Source organism: Amphiura filiformis, chromosome 19, assembly GCF_039555335.1.
Source record: "Amphiura filiformis chromosome 19, Afil_fr2py, whole genome shotgun sequence".
In the NCBI taxonomy this organism is placed as follows: Eukaryota; Metazoa; Echinodermata; class Ophiuroidea; order Amphilepidida; family Amphiuridae; genus Amphiura; species Amphiura filiformis.
Window position 1 is genome coordinate 23,180,197 of NC_092646.1, and position 24,552 is coordinate 23,204,748.

The 24,552-nt window shown below is 35.5% G+C and overlaps 1 protein-coding gene across 1 annotated transcript in view; it reads right to left on the reverse strand.

Moving 5' to 3' along the window:
- Positions 1 to 368: 368 nt before the first annotated feature.
- LOC140141068 (uncharacterized) overlaps positions 369 to 24,552 on the reverse strand; it is a 50,063-nt gene continuing 25,879 nt past the window's right edge. The window contains exons 2-9 of the mRNA XM_072162841.1: positions 11,118 to 11,288; positions 6,593 to 6,735; positions 5,650 to 5,749; positions 3,598 to 3,739; positions 2,998 to 3,144; positions 2,167 to 2,220; positions 1,258 to 1,515; positions 369 to 1,072 (exon numbers count right to left, since the gene is read on the reverse strand). Coding sequence (XP_072018942.1) covers positions 1,053 to 1,072; positions 1,258 to 1,515; positions 2,167 to 2,220; positions 2,998 to 3,144; positions 3,598 to 3,739; positions 5,650 to 5,749; positions 6,593 to 6,735; positions 11,118 to 11,288 — 1,035 coding nt within the window. The 3' untranslated portion in view covers positions 369 to 1,052. The remainder of the gene's footprint in view (positions 1,073 to 1,257; positions 1,516 to 2,166; positions 2,221 to 2,997; positions 3,145 to 3,597; positions 3,740 to 5,649; positions 5,750 to 6,592; positions 6,736 to 11,117; positions 11,289 to 24,552) is intronic.

The window sequence follows — 24,552 nt, forward strand, 5'->3', positions numbered from 1 at the left end:
CCCAGAATGCAACATTTATGTGAACTTGTGTGCATTTTATGCACTTTATGTAGAACTCTCCATAATTTATTAATTGGCAACATGAAGTATTAAAACACTATGTCAATATTATTTATACATAAATAGTATAAACATGATAAATAAACAGTTTATTTACAAATAAATATGTGACATGATCTGGTCCATAGGGGCCAAAGGAGGCATTTTTATACTATATACTATAATTATAACATTACAAACATTAGGCTATCATATGCTGAAAACACCAACGGTTTTGTGATGTCTATTTCCTTATGTATTTTATTGCTTTTTTTACTCCATATTTTTGCCTTTATCGGAATTTCAAATTTGCCGCCTAATTTGGCCCCCATGGACCAGATTGTGTCTCATACATGTATCTACAATTTGTGACATGAAATAAGTTTGCATCATTTTTATAAAGTCTGTCACAGTCATTTTTTCCTCAAATTTTGTTTACTGTCTAATATGATTCATATTTCATACTGGTGTACAAGAAATGTATGTAAGCCTGGTTGATTTACTCGTTAACAGTACACATGTTTGCAAAGTATTATGATTCAACTCAGTAGTTCCATTATGCTAAAGCAATAATTACACAAAAGTGTTCAATTGTGGTTCAAAATTTTAGTCACTTGTGACTGGAAAGAACCACTAGTTCCATAAATAAGTGCCAAAGCAATAATTACTACTTAGTTATATTTCAATGTTTCAATAGTGTACAGTGGTTTAGTCGCTTGTGACTTTTGAAAGAAAGAAGCTTTAGATTAATGCACTGCATGCTAGCCATAGGCTTCAACATAAAAAGTTTGAGCTTTGAAATATTTTCTCAAAATATCAAGAGCCATCTTAAGAACCACTGAACCAAGACTAGGCTTGTTTGTACTCATTTTAATGCATTTTTCATGCTGATTCCAAATATGGTCATGAAAATTTACAATTCTGAAATTTTTAATTAACAAAAAAAAGAAACTTGTTGTCTGTAGTTGACGGGTCGCGCAGAGGGAGTTAATATTGACACATCATTCATCTTCTTACACGTGTACAACACCACCTGAAAGAGAAAGATAGATTTTGATCAGTGTTTTCAAATACTTATCATCCTTAGGCGACAAAACACAATTCGGGTATATATTTTATTTTTTTATTTTTTTGCTATATGCATGTAAAATCAGTTATTTTTTCAGATCCATCATAAAAAAACCTACCGTGTAAATTAACATTTGGTGTCATACCTACCATTACTATCCTGCTGAAACTGAACGGCAGAGCTCATGGGTTGTTTTTGTTGCTGTCGCCTCTGCTTACAAGTTTGAATACATCCGATGCATTTATTTTTAAGGACCACAAAGTAAAGCCCAAAAACAAATGTCACAAGAAGGGCTAGCAAAAAGATTGCGATCAATATACTGCGGGGAAGAAGGCGATCCTTTTGAGGGGAACTTTTGGGCAGCTTGGTAGGCTCTTCCTTGTCACACAGATCGTCATCTGTTTTATCTGAAGTGAAATGAAATTGAAATAACATGCATGCATAATAAATATTCGTTATATTCACAGTGTTCTAAATTTAAGCGAAAATTTTCAAGGGCTATACAGGCACTAGGATCCACAACATACTCATCTATCAGGGCACAGTTCTTTAACCCCTTATACATTTGTACATTCATTGAATGATCTTTGAAAATTTGAGTACAAAAATGTATACTCTGCAAATTGAGGTCAAATTTTGCACTATGATTGTTTAATTGAGGTTATTGAGCTATGCCATTGGGATGAGGCCATTGTGGTCCATAGTGAGGCCATTGGGTTTGAAATCTTACGGACCCTCCCAAATTTTAATGTCACAATGGGTCACATTTTGTGACACTTTGTAAGACTCGCAAATCAACAACTGGTAAATGCCTTGGATTGATGCTGAACTCAGCATTACTATAAATCAATCTCGGTGACTTTGGTAGCAAATTTTTGCGGGTTTGCAGGGTAGCGTATCGGTGTGCCTACAGATTTTTGGCTTGAGGGCCCACCATATTTTGCCACCACTGCATATATTTTAATTTAGAACCATCTCATCTGTAATAGTTATTCATATTTTCAAAGCATGATTTTGATGAGTTTTGAAATAAAATATATATTTTGAAAAATGCTTACTATTCTGGTTGATGGTCCCAGAGGCATCACTGGTATTGCTGTCTTTTATAGTTTCTAACAATGAAAACAAACATAATTTGAAGAAGTTAGAAATAAGCAATGAAAGAATATTATGTCGTAACTTTTTATAGAAATCAGTACATTAGCAATTATCTAACATGTGCCGTTACTTTCAACATTTGTTCTAATCATGACTAGTCTGTGTCAGACTGGGAAACTGATAAATACCAGCGAGCAACTGTGTATGTGTGTAGGGGGCCAACCGGCCAAAATTTGTGGTGGCTGAAAAGATCAAAAAATGGGTCATTTTGTCGAAAAGTAGGGGGGACACATCCCCCAGGATTGACGCCCATGGTTGATATAATGTTATACTCGGGGTTATACTACACCCTCAAATATTTTGACTTCTCAATTATTGATAATTGACCAAAAGAGCTGTATTACATGTTTAACTGCAAGGCCAAAAAAAACATGTTTGTTTCCTGTAGCAGGTCCAAAAAGTCAAATGCAAAATGCATTTTTTTAATCCATGTCTTGAAATGGAAAAAAACAACCTTTTCACTGCAAATTGGAATGGGAATTTACAGTGGGTTTCTCTGACAAAAAAAAATCATTTCTTCATATTCAAGAATATTTATGACCCCCTTTCAACCTGCAGTAGTTTTTCACTATGCTCGTTTGTTGTGTAATGTGTAAATTTTTCGTTTTTTCTTTGTAAGTGAAAAAAAATTCAAATGTGCACAATAAGCTGTCAAAAACGAAATGCGCGTGCGCTATAGGAAACACTACTTGGTTTTTTTGGCCTAATCACATGGTCACCCCAAATCTTACCTTTGGTAGTAATATTCGCTGCAGGTGTTGGTTCCTCTGGAGTGGACACGGCCAGTGGTTCTTGATAGCACTTGTCAGAGCTATTATCATTCGGCTGTATGTACCCATCAGGGCATGGTACACAAGTGTATGATGTGTACTGTTCATCTAAAAAAAATTGAATATAAAGATAATATAATTTGCATGTAGAAAGATTTAAAAACGTTCAACTGCACTCACCAGGTTATTTTCCCAAATATTTTGGAACCAACTGATTCCTTCCTCAGTGGGTAATGGTGTGTGAGATGTTGCCGAGATCAGTGTTTTTGCCTCTTTCATAGTTGCCCTCCAGGAAAGTTGTCCTCCAAAAAGGCAGAGATGGGCTAACTGTTGGCCCTTGGGGCTCTTGTCCACAGCTTCCGAAGGCCTGGGGATATTGACCCCTTACCCTAGAATATCATTATGTTTTATTTGAGGTCCTATAAAATTATCCTTTTTTAAAAATGTTTGATACTCTATTATACTTGCCCATGATGAAAAAGTACCATTTTTATTATTTTTTTTACTTGAAAATGATATTTATCTCGGAATACAAGTGCCCCTTCCCAGAAGTGTACCTACCAAGTTTGTGGGTATATTCTACTTGATGGTTTTTGGGACATCTGTGTATTGGTTCACAAGTGGTGTCGCTGATCTGGTAGTAGCCTTCAGCGCAGCCACACTTGCTGTCCTGGTTTACATCATTGATGATGCACTCTTTTGACTACAAACAAGAAATAAAAACAAAGTAAAATGCATTTTTAGTTCAATGTAGTGATGAGTAGGGGAAGGTGGGGCATAACGGAACACTTAACTTTGAGGATGCTCTGTGACGTCACCATAAGTAATATGACTGTAAAAATTATATGTTCAGTTGAAGTTTGTATTTACCTTTAATATACCATTAACCAATATAACTTGAATCTTACAATTTTTTATAAAAATGAAGAAATATTTTCAACAAAAAAACCCGTTTTGCCCCACTATCGGGCAAACGGAACCCCTATGGGGCAAAACGGCACCCTGGGTGTAAACTTATATCAGTTGTTCCATCGGTGGGCCCTAGGCCTAGTTATATGTAGGCCTATATTCAGTTACAATATTAAGTAGGCCTACCATCTCTGTGGAACTTTTTATAGGCCTAGTAGGCCTATAATATGTATGACCAATATTTGATCAGAAAGAAATATTCAGTAGGCCTACCATCTCTGTGGAGTAAGTGGTTAACTTTTAATCATTAATTCTATCTGTAGGTCTAGTTATGTCTATGTTTCAGCGAAGTGTTTACCATGTTCGAGTAGGCCCCTAGATAATGCCTACATTTCCTTGAGTGAAGACAAGTTATGTCCAATTGGGGCAAAAGCGGAACCCATCTGTGGGACAAAGCGCCGGGGCAAAACGGAACCCTGTTCCGTTATGCCCCACACCTAGGGTTCCGTTTTGCCCCATACCCGATTTTTTAGAAATAGGTTGCATGCATAATACATCGTAGCATATAGGCCATGCACTTAATACAGCTCATGGCTAGTACCTTCGTGTTTACAATATACACAATTATTTGGGAATCCGATATTAATGAAGTAAAATTTCAGCGCATTAAACATCTACATATCTTACACCAGACGGTATTAATTTTTGACTCGATCTTGCTCGTATGTCAGTGGATTGTTTCAGATAAAATTTTTTTTTTTTTTTCCTCGTAGCCATACTTGTGTTCCTCAATATAATTTGCATAGACGGCAGTATTGCGAAGGCCTATTTTTCCAGGTGGTTCCGTTTTGCCCCGGGGGTCCGTTATGCCCCACCTTCCCCTATATGGACATATCATCTCATAATTCTTTTTATTGTTTATTACATGCATCATGTACATAGCCCAGACCCATTTGAAGTTGTAATTTTCAATATTAATCTCACAGATATGATTAAAAAGTTTTTCTTTTCCTCCAGTTTTTCCCTAAACAAGTTCAAAGTAGGCCTACATACATTTACGCCCCCCCCAAAAAAAGAAAGGCCTCACTCCTTTGACCTGTCTGTCACAAATCTGAACCCAAACATGTAATGACAATTTTATTGATACTGATATCACCTTGGTCTAGGGCGGACATTTTAAAAATGAATTTAGAAGAGCAGCAACGACATCACTTGCATTACATTCCAGATGTTAAATCATATGCAAAATTTGAGGAAATTCGCACGAGTCCGTTTATATTTTAGGGCCATTTGTCTATAACTGGTCTTTACATGTCGCCCTATGGAGAGAGTGCCCGTTGAGGGTGCTATAACCCCCATTTTAGGAACAAAAATGTGATTTTTTTTTAAATGAACTCGTGCAAATTTTCTAAAATTTTCAGAGTATGTAGTATGAACATGTAGAAATATAATCAAGTAGTTGCCCTACCTGCTCTTCTCCGAAAAAATTAAAAGTCCTATACCTCAATGATAATGAAACCTAGGTGATATCTGCAGAATTTTATTAGCTCAAATTTAATACCACATTTGCTTATATACTTACTTTATACCCGTGAAATTAACTTTAACCAACACAGACAAAAGTTTAAAAAAATGTAATGACAATAATCATGCAAATAAAAATGATAAAAATAACTTCATGATGATGAACCAAAAACAACTTACCACCACCATATTCCCTGGACACTGGGTGCAATTGAATGGCACCCTACATTTATTATGATAAGGCATATAGGTGACACCTGCAACTGGGAATTTACATTGGCTGCCATCACAAACATGAAACAAAATGAGACAAGAAAGAAAGAAACATGCAAAATGTTAGCTAAAATTGGAGCCCCATGCGAAAGGATATAAATATGGGCTATTCTTATTTCTTACTGATACCATTCATGATAAAGTAAACAAACAATCAGTACACTACACAAACATAAACAATCATACCAAACAAACAAAAAACCAAACAAATGGACGCTGCCTCTAAACCCCAGATGGTTACTTAATTTTGAATTGGGTGGGATGTGTGGCATTGATCCTGAAAAACAGAACATCAAATCAACAAATTTTGCGCAAAATTGGCGCAAAAAGTGGACATTTTCGTAATTTTTACAGGGAGAAACTGGGTTGCAAGAGTTCTGACTGGGGGCAAGAGTTCTGAATGCTCCCCTCCCCCGGCACTACCACTGAAGGACTTAAATTCTGGAGTATTTTCACCAACTTGGCAATATTAGCACTTTTTAATATTTTTTGTGATTTTTGAAAAAGTGCCCCAGTGAGCCACTCACGTATAAATGTTGTAAGAATCCATCTGAATTGACTTTAAAAATTAACCCTAAAATCCCAGCCCCCAATACATGTAAATGCCGGCAACCAGGGATGTACACACATGCGTCCGAGTTTTTACTATCCAACCGTGCCACATAAGAGAAATCCCCATCTAACCAGACTAATGTTTATGCTTTAACATGTTTAACATGTAAATTGGGCCAACCTGGAACGTTCTGGCAACCGGGGACATCCGCAGTTCCTATGTGTCTGCATTTGAAGGGTAGTTTCTCATGTGTGTGTCCCTGGTTGGTGGATAGTTACAGGTGTCTTGAACACTTACATGATTTCTTCTCCTGTTGGTGTGCATGCACAGTGCCCGTACTGAGGTGCTGGACATAGCCCACATGTGCAAGTGACACCATTCTCATCTGTATACTCATACTTCAAGTTCATTGCTTCATCTGGGCTTGGTATACAGGATTCCTGGGTAAGAAAAATACTAAAAATGTTGATATGAAATTATTCAATTAACTTGTTGCCTGAGCATGTTTTGAGCCAATGAGCCTTACTCAAGGGGCTGTGGCGTGGATTTTAGATGCCTGGGGTAGATGTAGGCATGCACTGGGATGGGGTAGAGGCTGTGGATCACAAAATGCCCTTTTATTTAATTGCCTCATACTATAAACTATACACAAATAATTGGGAAAGCATGAATAAATGATATTCCATATCTTTCAAAAAATACTTTTAAGGTGAAACATACTGAACAACTTCCTTTTAGCCTACATAGTACATGTACAAGAAAATTGTATTTGAGAAAAAGTGGAAAACACACATAAGAAACAAAAAATCAGCAAACACAACATTTTGTGACAATTTCCAAAGGGTGCACAATAGTCAGAGCCGGATTTACCATTGGGCCAGATGCCCAAAAATTGCCCTGTGCATCTTCTATTTTAGCCAAAAAACACCATGTTTTGGGCCAAAATAGGGTATAGAATTGCACATTTTACGCGCTTCACGTGGACTGGCCTGTTATATAGCAAAATTCAGCTTCAATTTGGGCTATAACTGACATTTTTCCATGCGCTCACGTGCAAATGTCCTAGTAATATTTATGCTTGTCTCCATCTAAATTGTAGCCTAATGCTCCCACCGACACCGTCAATCTAATATCTGAACCAAAACTTGACCACTTGAGTGCACATGCCTTAATTTCTCACAGTGCGTTTTGGGGCCTCAAAATTTTGGCCTGGCCCAGTGGCCAGGGCCCCAAAAAAGTTAAATCCAGCCCTGACAATAGTTTTTGGATTACATACGTTTATCAAATGTTTTCGTAACATTCTCAACACATTATATTTCTTAAAAGTTACCTACAAATAATGACAATTTAAATGTTTAAAAATGTTTGCAAAACAAATTAATGGCCCTGGGCGGCCATTTTCAATGGTACTTTGTCCAATTTAGAATGTGTGCCGCGTAATTTCTTTCTGCAACCATAATGGGCCGCAATGCGATAACACATAGTACATACATGTAATTATAGGCCTATGAGGCTAGATATAACACAAGTTTATTACCATTATTATTTCCTCTTACTTAATAAAATAAAAAGAAATCGATAGAATTAAAATTCTACAACGGTTTACCTGGAGTTCGAACCCACAATCTATGTACCCATAGTCTAATACCTACACGACTGTGCTATGATTTCTTGTGCCAGAAAGGTGTTTGTTTATGATACTTATTGATTACGGAATAAAGTGCATTATACACACAGTATACTAGTACTAAATACAAATATAATCCTAACCCTAAACCCTGACCCTTACCCTAAACCCTAACCCGAACCCTAACCCAACCCCTAACCCTAACCATAAGCAACTTTCAAAACAATATACAACTCTCAATTTTATGATTCTTAAATTGTAGTCTTTAAATTTGTTTCATATTTTGGCTTCATTCGTTTATTTTGCAAGATTTGTTTGAGTTGTATTTATACTATCATGCTAGGCCTTACTACATTTTTGTGCAATCAGTTTCCATATTGAATTATTTGTATTTGACATTAAATTTATGAATTATTTAGTTTGTATTTGGTGCAATCGATTGTTTTGAATAATATTATAATTATTATTGTTTTATAGCTATGCTGGTTCATCCCAGCAAACACAAAACGTTTTCGACATCATTCGCAAAAGGTTATAAAAGGTTGCCAGAAAACGTTTAAATGTCGGGTTATATAAAGGGTATATTAAGAGTATAAAACGTTTTCATAACCTTACAAAACATTTTTTGATAATCTACTGCTCAGCAAACAAAAATATTTTACAGAAAACGTTTAAATGTCGGGTTATATAAAGGGTATAAAAACGTTTTAATAACATTCCAAAAACATTCTTGAAAACTTGATACAAAACATTCTAAACAGAATGTTATTTTGGGTTGAAAAAATATTTTTGCGAAAATGTTTGCCCAAAATATTTTCAATAACGCTTTAAAAACGTTTTCATGACCTTTATATAACCCGACATTTAAATGTTATTAGAATGTTTTGAAAAAAACATTTTAAGAACATTTCTGTGTTTACTGGGTTCAAATATTTTAACATAATGTTATTTAAGTATTGATACAATATTTGGCAAAAATGTTTGCAAAAATAGTTTACAATAACATTTTTTGAAAACATTAAAAAAATATTGTTGTAGTGTGTTTTCATACAAAACGTTTTAAAACGCTATCATGACCTTTTATAACCCGACATTTTAATGTTATTAAAACGTTTTTACCTAAACCAAAAGCCAAAATATAACTTATTTAAAACGTTTTTAAAACGTTTTTGTGTTTGCTGGGATAGGTTGATTTTTGTAGTGTTTTATCTTTTAAGTAGTTTTAATGTTTATATTTGATCCTTTATTCTATATGCTTTGCCTATGTATGTAATATTAATAGTATTTTAAATATGTTGTAAAGTTACATTGTAATTTGATTTATTTTGTAAGCATTGTATTTATCAAAATTTGCAATATTATCGTGTATTTGAATGTATGTAGTATTTTTAAAACCTTAATAATTATGTTATGTAAATGTTGTATTGATCCCTGGGCCTCAAGGAAGAACAGATGATTAATTGTGTTTTCAACTGATTGAGTGTCCCAGGTTAAAGAAGAAATAAAACAAAACAAACAAAAAACCCTAACCCTGATAATAATGAACCTTGCCTCGGACTATGCGGTTAATTAGTGATATATTGTGGCCCATTATGGTTGCAGAAAGAAATTAAGCGTCCTGGAATGTGTATGGAATTTATGAAAGATACATACTCCCAGAGCATACTCTGTCGCAAAGAAAGGAATTATTCTATATTCAATAAAGAAATTTCCCACGACCACAATAGCAATTCATTAACATTATGGTTGTCATGGTTGTTAAACTTGTAGAATTTAAAGAATGATTTGTTCATACAAATATTGATCTGTGCCCTAATTTAATCGGGAATTTAATATCAATAGGACCTGCCATGTTTGTCTCCTATTCATCCGCAGGATTCATCCTAATCATAAATCATTTATTTCGGCTGGCTACTGTCCAAAGTACACTGCAAAGACACCATGATACAGTGTATGTGGAATGCCCATGTGAATGACAAGGCATTTTTGAGGTATTGTCATTGTGCAAGGGTAATTCCAGAGTTAAATGCAATTTTAAAATTTTAACTAGCTTCTGACAATTAAAATTAACTTCATTTGGAAGACAATGCCAAGAAACAAGATTCTTATAGGAACCTCTCCCCCTGAATTGACATAAAGGGGAAAAAAAGGGGGGGAAAAATCAAATGTTATTCCCCAGTTAATGTATTTCATTCGATATTAAATTATGGAAATGATGTTTCTGTAACCTTTGTCAACACAAGACCCTTTAAAAAAAATCAATTAAAAGAACCCAGCACATTTTCACTATCTCTTTGAAGACAAGATATTAAGATAATTAAGATTGCAATTTTGCTGCTCCCTGGACAGTGGTGTATGCAAGGGGGGGTGTGGAGTTTCCAAAATGTGGAGTGGACCTCCCCCGCAAAAGTGGACTTACCCCCCCCCTCAAGTGAACTTACCCAACCCTCAAAAAGGCTCAGTATTTTGATCAGTTCTCCTTGTCCCCATAATGGTATGGTGTTTCTTACTAACTCAGAACTTTGTGTGGTACATTTTAACAACTCTGTCCTGAAAAGTGGACCGTTTTGCCGATTTGGGGTCACTGTGTGTCACACGCCCTCTGGCTACAGACCTGGCAACTAGTATAAACTCCAATGAATAAACACTGACTTTTCATCAGACAAATCTGTCATTCTTTATGCCCGGGCCACAAAAAGCATCTATTTGTACCAGTAAGAGATCCCCCCTAAGCTCCCCTCATAAAAAACAAAAAATTCAAACATTTACAATTTTGACCTCCCTGGGAGATTTTTTTTGTGGCCCACAGGCCCACTATAGTGAGACGAAAAGAAACAAATTTCACCTCACTGATGAGTAAAAAAAATGTCCCCACCCAAGTCTGTATAAAGGTAAAAAGGTATAAAGGCGACAAAAAAAATTCACCAGACCTAAACTGCCACCCCCCCCTGAGAATCAAATGGTGCATCCCTAATTAAGACAGTACATATGAATAATACAATTCGCTGACATAGTGCACATTAGAATATGACCGTTGCTAGGTCAACTGACTCTTTCTTTGTTATGAACCACTAACCGATACAACACAAAGCCTATGACATATCATAATTCGGAACAGGTGTATTAGCCAAGGCTTGAACCAGTGGTTACTAACGAGCACTATGACAGCAAAATAAAGATGATAAATACCCTTACCTCACCAACTGGACTGGCTGGGCATTCTGCCCGCTTGTCTCTGTCCAAAACTTCATCACCACTAAGACCCAGGCCTGTCTTTGTCGTATTTCTGAGGGGTAATTCCTGCTGATCCTTATGCATCAACTCATCTTCAGATCCACCAGTGGGAGAACTGAAGATTTGGGTTATCTAAAAGACATAAAAAGGTCAATTTCATTATATCTTTGCTATTTTGAAGATCATTTGTGACCTGCTCCCACAAAACCAGACATTTAAGAGGGTTTACCCGATAGACTCAGATGGTAGGTGGAAGATGGGGGTCAGCAAATTTTGTTCATATTTTGTCAATCAAACATGTGTCCATGAGTATTTACAGTGGAGGTATTTAAAAAATTTGGGGACCGCCCCCCCGGGAGATACTGGACCCCCCCTCAAATTGACCCCCATGATTGTCTTCTCAGACACAAAAACTTTGAAATGTGCACTAACTTTTGATTAGAGCCACGTAATAACGCGCATCTGCAGACATTTTATTTATACTTCACAGTAATAATACACATTTTGTATCGACATAACAATTAAAAGTTCTTTGTACAACATTTGGGTTGTTCCATTTTCAGAGAGGGGTGTAATGGCCTTTTCAGCAATTGTGTAAATGTGAAAAATCCTAATTTTGAAGCAAAGTTTGCAAGATGATTGTGAGAGTTCCTCAATATTTTTGTCAAAGTTATTTACTTGTTGGATAAAGTAGATATAGGTTGATCAATTGAGCAAATAAAAATCGTGGAGACTTTTTCCGTTTTAAAATGAGCACATCTTACTTTATGCTCTTTTTCAGAAAAGTGCAAAATGCTAATTTTGAAGCAAAGTTTGCAAGATGATTGTGAGAGTTCCTCAATATTTTTGTCAAAGTTATTTACTTGTTGGATAAAGTAGATATAGGTTGAACAATTGAGCAATAAAAATCGTGGAGACTTTTTCCGTTTTAAAATGAGCACATCTTACTTTATGCTCTTTTTCAGAAAAGTGCAAAATTGCGATATTTTCATGCTAAACTAGGTACGGTGATTTTTCTAAGTTTAAAAATGAAATTTGACGAAAAGGGAGCCTATCAGAAGTAAACAACATCAACAAAACTATTACATAATAAATTGGGGCCTAAATTGTGTTGGATAAATGCTTATAGAACAGGACTATTCTATAAAGGGGTTCAGTACCCGGGTCAGTACTAAAATTCTGTCTGTGCTGATTTAAAATAACCTTTTGCATCATGCTTTATGCACCCTCAAATGAATATTACCTTTTTCTTCCAAGGAACGCAGGTAGGGCCTACAATAATTATTTTCTATCACTATGTAGTTTTAAACAACGAAGACAATAATATATTGGAACACTACATTGATCAAGTAGGGGTGTTATTGTGTTAAACATAAAAACGCTTATGTATCTATGATTCGATTTTGAAATACCAAAAATGCTGACACATTATATGGATTTTGGGGTTTGTATTGAGGATCCTTTGATGGTCAATATACCAGTAAACTGCTCTCTTTCATCTGAGTGACCTCTGTCTATTAAGGGGGCGCAGAGACCACCAAATAACCTCTCCATCATAGTGAAAAGCATGTAAAAATCAACATTTTTAAGCGGCAATTCTACCACGCATGACAATAGTTTTCTTTATTTTTAGCTGTATTAAATAAAGCCTAAATTTTCACTAAGCTCCAATTTTGTCTATCTTTACAGGTAAGGTTCAGTTTTTATTAACAAATGTTAGAAAGTGATGCTGCTATTTCAACATCGAAATTAGTACTAAAACGGGCTCTGTTAGCAGTTATTCGGAGAGGGCCTATACTTTTCTTGTGAAATCGAATTTGCTTAATGTTACTGGGTAAATTCGCTTAAATATTAGTATAAATGGCCATTGCCATAACAACTGCCTTCTCTTTGAAATCTCAATACATGTAGCTTAAAATTAAAGAATCCATGTATATCAATAGTATACTTATAAAGTGTAATACAAACTTTTTAATGCAACAAATTGCTCAAAATGAAGAAAATGGGTCAATTTGGGGTCAAACTGCCCAAAATTCAAAGATCATAGATTACTGGGGAAATTCGCTTAAATATTAGTATAAATGGCCATTGCCATGGCAATTGCCTTCCTTTGAAAATCTCCTAATACATGTAACTTAAAATTAAAGAATCCATATCTCAATAATATACTCATTAAGTGTAATACAAACTTTTTAATGCAACAAATTGCTCAAAATTTGGGGTCAAACTGCCGGATGCCCAAAATTCAAAGGTCATAGGTCACAGAAAAAGGTTGTTGCTGTCATCTGGGATGAGGGAGGCAACAAAAGTTGGTATATTGGGTTTTACCTTGATGATAATGGGGATGAAACGCGGGGGACAAAACCTTCGAGTGGATCACCTGATACGCTTGGTACTGATACCGGAGATGAAAGTTAGCAGCGCCACATGGCACTGATGATGATATCTAGGACACTATTATGCAGCAGTTTGAGATTGTGCCTGTGACACTTATCAGTTTCCGTAGCAACATAACAAGTAGCCATTTATATTATGTTTTTTTGTTGTAAATTTTACCTCATATTGTGGAGATGTCCTTAAAATTTTACTCCCAAATAGCCAGTATTGGGGATAACAAATTTTCTTTCCTCATCTTATTTTAACATACCAATGTCACCGGGGTAGGTCAAGGGTCAATACACATGGCTTAGTTGGAGCTCTCCCATACTGACAGTGTAAAAAAAAGAGAGAATTTATTATCCCTGATACTGGCTATTCCGGGTAAAATGTTTAGGTCATGTTCACATGTTGAGGGAATTTGTCAAATGTTACTGGGGAAATTTGCTTTAAAATTAGTATATATGGCGTTGCCATGTAAACTGCCTTCTCTTTGAATTATCCTAGCTCACAATTAAAGAAGCCTCATATAATCAGTAATATAAAGTGTAATACAAACTTTTGTAATGCAAGAAATTGCTACAAATGTAAATACAATAAAAACCATTAAACTATCAAAATTGTATAAAAGTCTGCAGTGCAAAAATCTACATTTTTTACTTGATGTAACGTATGTTGTGTGTCTATTTCGTTTTTCCAATGTATAGTGTTATGTAAGTTTTTACCTGTTGTCTAGCTTTTTCTGTAATTTAAATATGAGGTCTATGGGCCTGGTTCAAAATTTGGGTAAAAAGGTGCATTGGGTCAGAAATGGTCGTAACTCAACACATGAAGATTTGAGACTACTTCTAACTGATAAATAGATTGATTGACCAAAAAAAACATAGACTAGACACCAGAACCTGGTAAAAAGACCCAAAAATGACTAAGTTATGGCTAAATATGTGATTTTCAGGGAAAATGTGGCCATTTTGGATTTTTTGCTGTGCACATTCTTTTTGAAACCCAGGCTTAACATTTTGTAATTTCATGTTGAGATAGGCCTAGGTTAAATAGAACATACAAAAAACTTTATCCCGAAGCAAAACAAAACAAGTCCCATTTATAGCCCACTCCTAGCATTAAGTTCCACCCCCAGGTTATTAGGATTTAGTACTTTGGGGTATGGGGCCCTACTAGGCCTAGTTCCTATAGCTTAAGTACTGACGCATGTGAAATGATTAAGAATCAGAATAGGAGCTTGTGATTTTCATAATAATCATAATACCACTAACATGTATGAATACGAGCTTGTGACATGAGAGGGCTCATATTCAAGGAGCATTATCTACTGGCGATTTTACCAATATGCTGTAAAAGAGAACACCTACCCTGTACTTGATTTGCATTCTTAAATGTGGTTCTTAACTCCTCAATGGAATAACTGACTATTGGCTCAAGAAAAGGGACTGCTACAGTGAAAAGATCTTATATTTGATGTTGGCGTTATATACAGCATCATTATACCAATGTCACATATTGGGAAAATCCATGTTTGTGTTCTATGAAAAGTAAAAAAAGTCTCCATGATTTTTATTGCATTATATAAATGACCTATGTACAGAGGTTCTCTCCTGTAATGAACAATTTGAGAAAGATTGAGGAACTCCTACAATGACGTCACAAAGTAGAGGGATATTTCACTTTTTTTCAAAAGTTGTAAAATGTGAAATATGGGCCCCCACCCCTGTTCATAAATGGAACATCCCAATATAAACATTTGTTGTTTTATATTTTTTGATGAAGACAAAGGATGAAAGAAGATGTGTAGAAAAATTTACTTTCATAGATGCTTGTCTTAGGTGCCAAAAAATTGTTCAAAAATGGCATAAAACGGCATTTTACAAGTCAGGGAAATATGTGTTAGGGGCATATTTTAGGGGGCCCATATTTCCCAGGAGGGGGCATAGCAGATTTTTTTATACTGATTATTATGAACACTTATCCAAACTTATTAAATTGCCAAAATATGGTTGAAATTTGCTGACCCCCATCTTCCACCTTTTTCCCATAGCATCAGTATTTCTCAGAAAATCTCTCTTAAGTCACTAATTTTGAAAATTGAGTTTTTGATGTCATCATTTAGTATAGGTCTTCAGCTTTCATTTTAATACCAAAATTATGTTTCTGGGACATGTGGTCCTCATTCTACGGTCTTTCAACGGAATGGAAGGGGGGAAGCGACACATAAAGAAAAGGCAAATACAAGAAAAATTGCTTTGAAGTTGTAAAATGAAATGTTAAGGACTTGGTTTTTGCTCAGAAAATACTAGATTTGGGTGCTTAATAGACGTAAAAGAATATTTTCTTTTCAATGGCAGGTTAAAGTAAACATACCAAAGAATCAAAAACTAATAAAAACTGAAAAACAAAATCTGCAAGGTGTTTTACCCTTTCCCCAACTTTGACTTGCCGTATCTCGAAATGGCTGAGTGCGACTAATGGCGGGTTTCGTCAGAGTGGGTCACATTTTAGGACATATCCATACAGCCTACATGGCTGCAGGGGTGCTATTTTTTACATCATCATTTCAACATTATTATTTTGTGAGTCTGCATGTTTACAAAAATCCAGATTGCAAAATTTACAATATCATGAATACTCTTTTTCAAACAGTTTCAAAACAAAACATTTATAATAAAATTCAATAAAATTGTGCTCAAATTACTTTCTACTTGTATGATTTTGCTTTTTTTTAAATCCATATGCTTAGACTTCAGGTACATGCCTTGCCTTCTCCCAAAATGTGTTTTTGCAGACAGTTTTTCAAGAGGAACCATATGGGTACTAGTTAAGTACTGGTACAGCATTTTAAATGAGGTGGAAAAGGTAAACAAACACAAGAACTTCAGAAGCATATATTGAAAATTTAGCTGTATTTTGGTATAGAAAACAAATCAAGCATAAACTTTATTGTGGAAAGTATTATTTTTAATATTGCAGCAGGGTGGTACGATGTGTCATAATTGGGGCGCAGGTCAACTTCAGAGACACATTTAAAACATGAGGGATATACATAAAGAGGCATATACACATATTTTCATGTTTTACGATTCATTTACCGTTTCCGTGTATCAAATCTTATGTTAGTTCTGAAGTCACCTAAAAAAATCTGGAAAAAGTATCAATATATACATTGATAGGTGACATTCACCATTTTGTAGGTAATATTCCGATGTAAAACCATGCCATATTTTGAAGAAGCTCAATGTTGAGAATCTGTGCATTTACAAAACCAAAGCAGAGGAGGCAGAACTTAGGCCAAAAAAATTTTAGTTTCTCATCCCTGCCCGCATTGTTTTTTTGCTGCCGCATAAAAAAAAAGGGTATTTTTTTTACAAAAAACAATAAAAAGACAAAATTTCGATTGATTTTCAGTCAGTATTTCTAGTCCTTTTTTTTAGACAAAAACAATAAAATAATACAATTTTAATATGAAATAACATGTAAAAACATTATGGTGGCAGTGTTGCAGGTGAAAAAAAAAACACCGACGGTTTTAACTGTGGTTTATACTGCTTGGCAAAAACAGCAAAATGGCAAAAACTAATAAAAGTGATAGACAGTTCACTTTTTGTACCGGGGCCAGCAAAGCTGGCCGCGGTACTTATTAGTTGGATATAAAAAATTGTTGTTGCTAGGCTATGTATGAAACAGAAATTCATAAAGAAAGCACGTACCTGAATCAAGTTGTTTTGATGATGATTTATGCTTGTAATGTGTCAACATATAACTTGTGGTTGAACGGATATCAGAAATATTGTGTTGATTTTGCATGGTAAGGTAAAATAGGTATATGTTTTAGGAAAATAATTTTTCTGAATCTAGACTAGGAAGTTTTGCTGGTTCTCTTCACTAGAACACTTATCTTGGCAGGCTATGAGATCATGTGGGCAGACACACCGGGTACCATACATGCTTTGTGTGAGTTCAGTATCTCAGTGTGTTGTATGGTATGTGATCCAATATCTCTGGTGAGAGAGCTTGAGAGCTACCTGCTGAGTTATGATGACATATTTAATTTACACATCTTACTCTATTCATGTTCCTAGTGCTCTGTCTGTGGTGGTCTGTTATCTTAATATGACTGTGTTGGATAATTTTCAACTACATGTAACATGTTTGACCATGCAACATGCAGTAAACATGGTAAAAGTTGAATCCCTCACATCGAAGACCTGTAGGCCTATTAATAAATAAGCAAGATCACTGAATATTGGAAATATGTACATTTCCTGGTAACACGATGATGACCAAAAGCTATTGATGCACACATCACCTTCAAATATTTGGGTCTATTTTTATGATGACAAATATGTCACAACTAGAATGAAGCTTTAGGGCATAGGTCCTAAGTAATGATTGAATTTTGTTACTAAGAATATTATCAGTAAACATTCAATTCTTGGCTTTAAAGGTGCTATTTTTGGGTTCAGTTTTCGAAAAATAATATTTCTCGAAATTTTGCTTGTTACTTTGTATGCTTAAATTCTCAAAAAACAAAACGAGCTATGAATGAATTAATCTATACTATAAGGTGCGAACGTCACTTGTTTTTATAGGCCACAAGACCATTTAGCAATCCATGTATGTGGGGTATTATGTGTAGGGGTGTTTGTACCCTAACAGTGTCTGCTTCCTACTCATGCCATCCAAACCTGGTGATAATAATATTTGAGTAGGAGGACATGTGAATTAGCGTCAACTAGGAATAATCCTTTTCACCATGATTACCACCAATCAATCAGTACTTCCCACCATCCAAAATCTCCCTATTTTGCCAGCCAACAATATCAAATAATTATCAGAGATTACCCCATATGTTTAATTGCAAGCATCCAACCAAGGCCACTCAATTAGATGTAGGCCTACATCCTTGAATCACAATTGTCATTTTAAAACCATGTCTCGCCTGTCAAATATTACACATTACAAGCATCTTTCAGAAGGATTATTTAATCTTCACATGAAATCATTCCTGTCCCGGTACATCCCTTTTTAAAGGGTTTTTTTATTTCATCTCAAAACAATTATTAAGTTGCAAAAATAACAAGGCCAGATTTTGTAAATATAAGTAACATATTTATAAGAATAAAAGGCATGAGTTTTCATTGCTCACTTGCATGTAACTGAAATGTGTTACATCAAATTTAAAAAATCTTAATAGAGTTACTATTTATGAGCTTTTCTGTATTACTTTTTAATATTTGACTGACTTTATATGAGTTTTTGCCATTTTAAGCCAGTTTTTGCCACTTTTCCGGCAAAAAGCTGTTTTTGCCGGTGAAAACCGAACCCTGTATTTGCCATGGGGTAAGGGAGATAGTTGGCATTGGCTGCGGTGAAGAATAACTATAGTAAATACCGCCCCGAGTACGGCAGGTATAAAAGACTGGTCACTGATTACTGATTGCTGATCACTGACTGCTGATTGCTGATTGACCAGTTACTGATTACTGAATGGTTACCTGATTACTGATTGATCAGGAGCTGATTACTGATTGTTCAGTCACTGATTACTGATCGTTCAGTAGCTGATTACTGATTGTTCAGCAGGTATAAGACTGATCACTGAAAACGCTGATTGTTCAGTAGCTGATTACTGATTGGATTGGAAACTTGCTGAATGACTTGTTTAAAAGGGGCATTCGCAAATTTGAAGTTATAAAATCTAAATTAAAGGAATATTAATCAAGTTGTTTAAAGGGGCATACTTTACAGTTATTACCTGTGAATTAAAGGATCATTTAATGAGCTGTGGTTGACAGATTAAAGGGGCATTCGAAATTGCAGAGCTATAAATTGAAATTTAAGGAATATTAATTGTGTTGTTGGATAACTTGTTTCAGGGGGCATATGTAGTTCAACATCGTTTGGTATTTTGCACGAGTCAATGATTTTTAGGGCATAAATTAAAAGTAATCGTAATTTAATAGTTGTTTCTTTGGTTAGCCCAATGCAACTAAGGGAAAACGTTCAAATTCTTATCTTTTGGAAAATATCAACATCACGTTCTTCTTCAAATGAGCCCAACAGTTGAGGCTAAGTTAATGCAAGAGACGTACACGAACAAAATGTGCTACAAACAACAATATTCAAATAACAATCATTTTATTACCTGTTTCGCATGAAACGGCAAATAATTTATACAATAATTAATAGCTAATAAATAAATCTTTATCCCATAAAACATTTATGTATCAATTTATTTACTTTTTATTTCATTAGGGACCGTTCACAAAGACATGTTAGAGGGGGCCTGATGTAAACAGAAAAATTCACATTTTTTCAGGTACCCATTTGCGGACCTAAAATTATTTTCAGCTCCCCCCTTGACAAATGTATACGCATGTCAAACTCATAGAAAGTAGTGTAAAATCATGTTCTATAAGAAGCATCAAGGTTTTTTTAAAGGCACCCCCTTCCCAGGGCCTCCATTTTGCATCAACCCCCATAAGTGTTTGTGAACGGTCCATTAGCACTTTACGTACTTAACTTAGCAGGAAACTTGGTTGCAAACTAATAAAAAAATAAAATACTGAAGCTGCGCGAGTGGTCTCCTGAGGTAAAGGTCTAATTATTACACAACTTGGAAATCAACTTGCAATTATTATTTGATACTTTCATCTGCTCTTTCCTTTAAAAAATTAGCAACACCGAAATTTAATCCCGATGGGCATTTTTGAATTGAACATTTAAGCTTTCAAATAATAATAATTATAATCATTTTTTAGCAAAGTTGATCTACCGTAATTTTAAACACAAAGGATCGAAAATTCCCATATTTTAGTCTATTTATTTGGTACATTTTTGGAAAATCTAGTCACACACCCCAACATTTTTTTTTTTTTTTTGTGACTAGTTGAATTGTTTTGGAAGAAATCGGAGCATTTGAAAATCTTGACCCTGTTTTATGAACTTTGTCTTATCACTGTATCGGCAAGTCGTAGATGTTCAAAACTATAGGCCTATATTTTTCATTTTTGACCCGTGTATATTAGACATTTACCCCCTCCTGGAGTTAGCGCACACTGAGGAGCATAGGAGCTCATGCGTTTAAAGTTACATCCCTGATTAAAGGGGTGTAATTCTTGATTTCAACCTGCTCTTTTTATAGTACATGCACAAAAAAAGCTTGAGCCACCGAATGAAACACCAGATGTGAAAAGTTGTGTAAAACATGCCATTAAAGGCCCATTCAGTGATTTGCTCATCCGGACGATCGTAAAAATCATCAAAATTCAGATTTTGGTACCTTTGTCATTACATTGTCATAGATGTGCTAACATAGCATGCGAGTGGTTCAGCCGAAAGCCTTGTATTTAAGACAAAATAAGACTTTTTACGCGAATCTGTAATTTAGATACTGACAGTATCTAAATTAGCTACATGTATTTAAATGGGGCTTCAACTTCATCAGTACTGCTGTTTTATTCGTTTTTTGCCAAATTTGTCATTTCAAAAATACCAATAAAGCAATTTATAAACAATTTTAATTTTTTACACTTGCGTTGGTATCACTGAATGGGTCTTTAAGTAGCATAATATTTGTAGGGCGAATTAGACCCTAATAGTAAGATCGTTGATATGAAAGAAAATAATGTTATGCGTGCTTTCCAGCAAATTTTCTAGTCCAAAAATATTAAGAGTATTAAAAAAAAAACACATTTCCCTGTAATTATGCCATCAAAGGTAGGTGCTTATTTGACGGATGACACACCATTTTAGACTGGAAGCTACATGTAGCACTGACCACCTTTGCATCCCCCATGTTTTTATAGTCCCAAAACACATTCAAGATGTTTCCTAACCTGGGGCACTCAACACAAATGACCATACGGGTATGCTCCCCTGGAAAGACCCCCCTTTTTGGATTTCGCAGCTCCGAAAGACCCCCTATATTTGACCAAAATAGAGCTCCGAAAGACCCTTGATTTTGATAATTTCAGCTCTGAAAGGTTTTTTCAGGCAATTTTCAACCAGAAAAAAAAAAAAGACCCTTGATTTGGACTGTTCGCAGCTCCAAAAGTCCACATTTTACTTGTTTGCAGCTCCAAAAGACGCCCCCCTTATCGGTACGCCGTCAGCTCCCAAAGACCCACCACCTCAAAATTCGGGGTGCATACCAACCAACATTTTTGTTGTGCCCCCCCCCCCAGGTTTCATAACTTAAGCAGGCATGAGAATGATCATGCATGAAAAAAACTTGAAAAAGTATGTGAAATTAAGCTAAACGGGCTGAAATTAAAAGAAATGGCCAAAAAAAAAGCCTTAAAATTCTCATGGAGGCTTAAGTTAGGAAAATCGGTTCCCACATGTCGGCAAGGAAAAATTATAAAAAACTATTCCCCTTCCAAGTGCACACCTCTCGATTTGTATGAGTACACATCCCAATGCTTGAAACCATAAAATATTTGAGTCACTAATTTGCATTAATTAATATCAATGAATTAGTTTAACCTTAATTTTAGGACTAAAAACTTTCAACTGATTCCAACTTTTACCACTGGTAAAATTGTAAATGAATATTATCCAAAATCTCTCGCTAGCTTTTTCGCCTAATAGACTGGTTCTTTTGGCAAAATCGCGTTCCTAGCGGCAAGTCGCAGATCCTCGAGATGAGAGGAATACTTAAGGGGGTACTACACCCCTCGATAAATTTGTGTCTATGTTTGCATTTTTCTCAACTAATAACACACTGGTAACAAAAGTTATGTATATTGCAGGGGCAAGGAATCCAATTACTACACTGGAATTTCAGTGACCCAAGACAAGCGGTTCATTATTTTATGATAAGAAATAAGGTACCGCTAGGATGTACCTCATTTCCTATCATATATACTGAACCGCTTGTCGTAAGTCACTAAAATTTCAGTGTAGTAGTTGGAATTCTTGCCCCAATAATATACATAACTTTTTTTTACCAGTGTGTTATTAGTTTTTGAGAAAATGCAAAAATAGTCACAAATTTACCACAGGGTGTAGTGCCCCTTAAATATGGTTAATGTGAACAACTTTTGGAACATCTTAAGGATATCACGAGGTATTGTTGGTCGAAGCAGCCAAAAATCGATTTGCATTATCTGAATCAATATATTATTGAAAAATAACACTTTGGTGTTTTGCAAAAGTTCATTCTACAAATCATATACTTTGAAAACTTGCTTAATTTATTGTTGTTATTTAGTTATACGTTTTACAAAAGTGTTGTTTCAGCCCTTTTTACAACATAACTCAAGAACCACAGGACCTACAAAAGTATATATGTGATATTTTAATTATTCTACACGCTCGCTATAAATTGAGCAATGTAATGTTTGCTAAAGCTTACTACCATTCGCAAGATGATGTGAACTACTTTTTCTGCTGCTTTGACCAACATCGTATATACCCTTAAATGTGCTTTAAATAGGGGTAGGTTAAACAGCCTTTTAAAAGGGATGCAGTATGATCTTCTGAGCATTTTGACACCAGGTTTTGGTGCCGGCTAAAACAAGTGGACAGGGGGGGTCTGAAAATCAATATTTTCAACAATCATTATTATATGCCTAATTCTGTTAAAGTTGGTGCCAATTTGTATGTATGTCTAGAATTTCATTTATGAAAGTTTCATAAAATTGGAGTTCTTAAAATGGCTGTTTTACGTCCAAATATGGAAATATTTGTTTTGGCCGGCACCAACTCTTTTTTTGGCCGATTTGGATGAAAATGGTTTCAAAATGCTCAGGAGATCATACTGCATAGCCTGTTCCCTAAGAAATTTGAAACATCAGGATTCCTTAACCCACCACTACTTTAAATGTATTTTGAATCCCAAGCCTTGGGATTCAAAATACATTTAAAGCACATGGCAAGCATTAATGATTTGAGCAAGGTGTGAAAGATATGTGGGTGAGGGCTGAACAACCTTCCTTCAACCGGAGTGACTGGGAAAGAATCATTTTTATCAGGAGTGACTGTTATCTTCTCTTTCTTCACGTGTGCAGAAAGTGATCGTGTGTACCGTAGTGAAAGGTCACGTGCATCACAACCTAGCTGAAGACTGGTGGTTTTAGTTGCAACATCAATGCCTGGTTGACCAGATTTACATGAAATTGTGGCTTAATACACATGTAGTTCTTAAAGGAAGGTGGCAGACAGGGCTGTCAACTCTCACGCATTGGGTCACTTTCTCACGGTCTCACGCCAAGGTAGTATAATCTCACGCCAAGGTAGTAATGCTCACGCAAAAAGCTGGAAAATGAGTAAAATCCTGCTCCTCCATCACCCCCCGCTTTTCACATTCTCGAGCGCGGGGCTCAAAAAATTCATGGTACAAAATGAACATTGGCGTTGGCAAATCCCGGTACGTCTCTGTCTCACGCCAAGCAATTCCAAAAAGTTGACAGCCCTGGTGGCAGACCTGATACTTTTGGAACATCAAATTCTTGAAAACTTATGTATTACATAAAATGTTGTCCCTTTCAAGCATTCATGCAAAAAGATCATGTAAATGTGACTAATTCTTTATGGAATTACTGACATTTAATACAGCGTAAAACTGGGAGTCTTCAGTTATAAATGATAATCATCATGATCATGTAATAAATTGATATCAAATGAAATATCCTATTTTTCTCATTAACATACTGAAATTAGGAGCTCCAAATGGGTGTATTTCTGAAGATATCAAAAAACTGCTGAATTAGTCGAAAACGTGGTATACCACAGTTGCAATTAAATCAACAGTTTTTGATATACACCAATTTGGAACGCCTAATTTCAATGTTATAAATGAGAAAAATATGAGCTTTCACCTGATACCAAAATCTGCATTTTGATAGGGTAGTCAGGTTACCTACCTTTAAGTTACAAACGGTTCACAAAGGTTTAAGCAGATGCAAGTACTATGAGGTTGCACCATGCTACCCTCAAACAAAATGTGCAACAGTAATTTGCCCTAAACAATAAATAGGGGAGAGCAGGGAGTGTTCGCCCACCC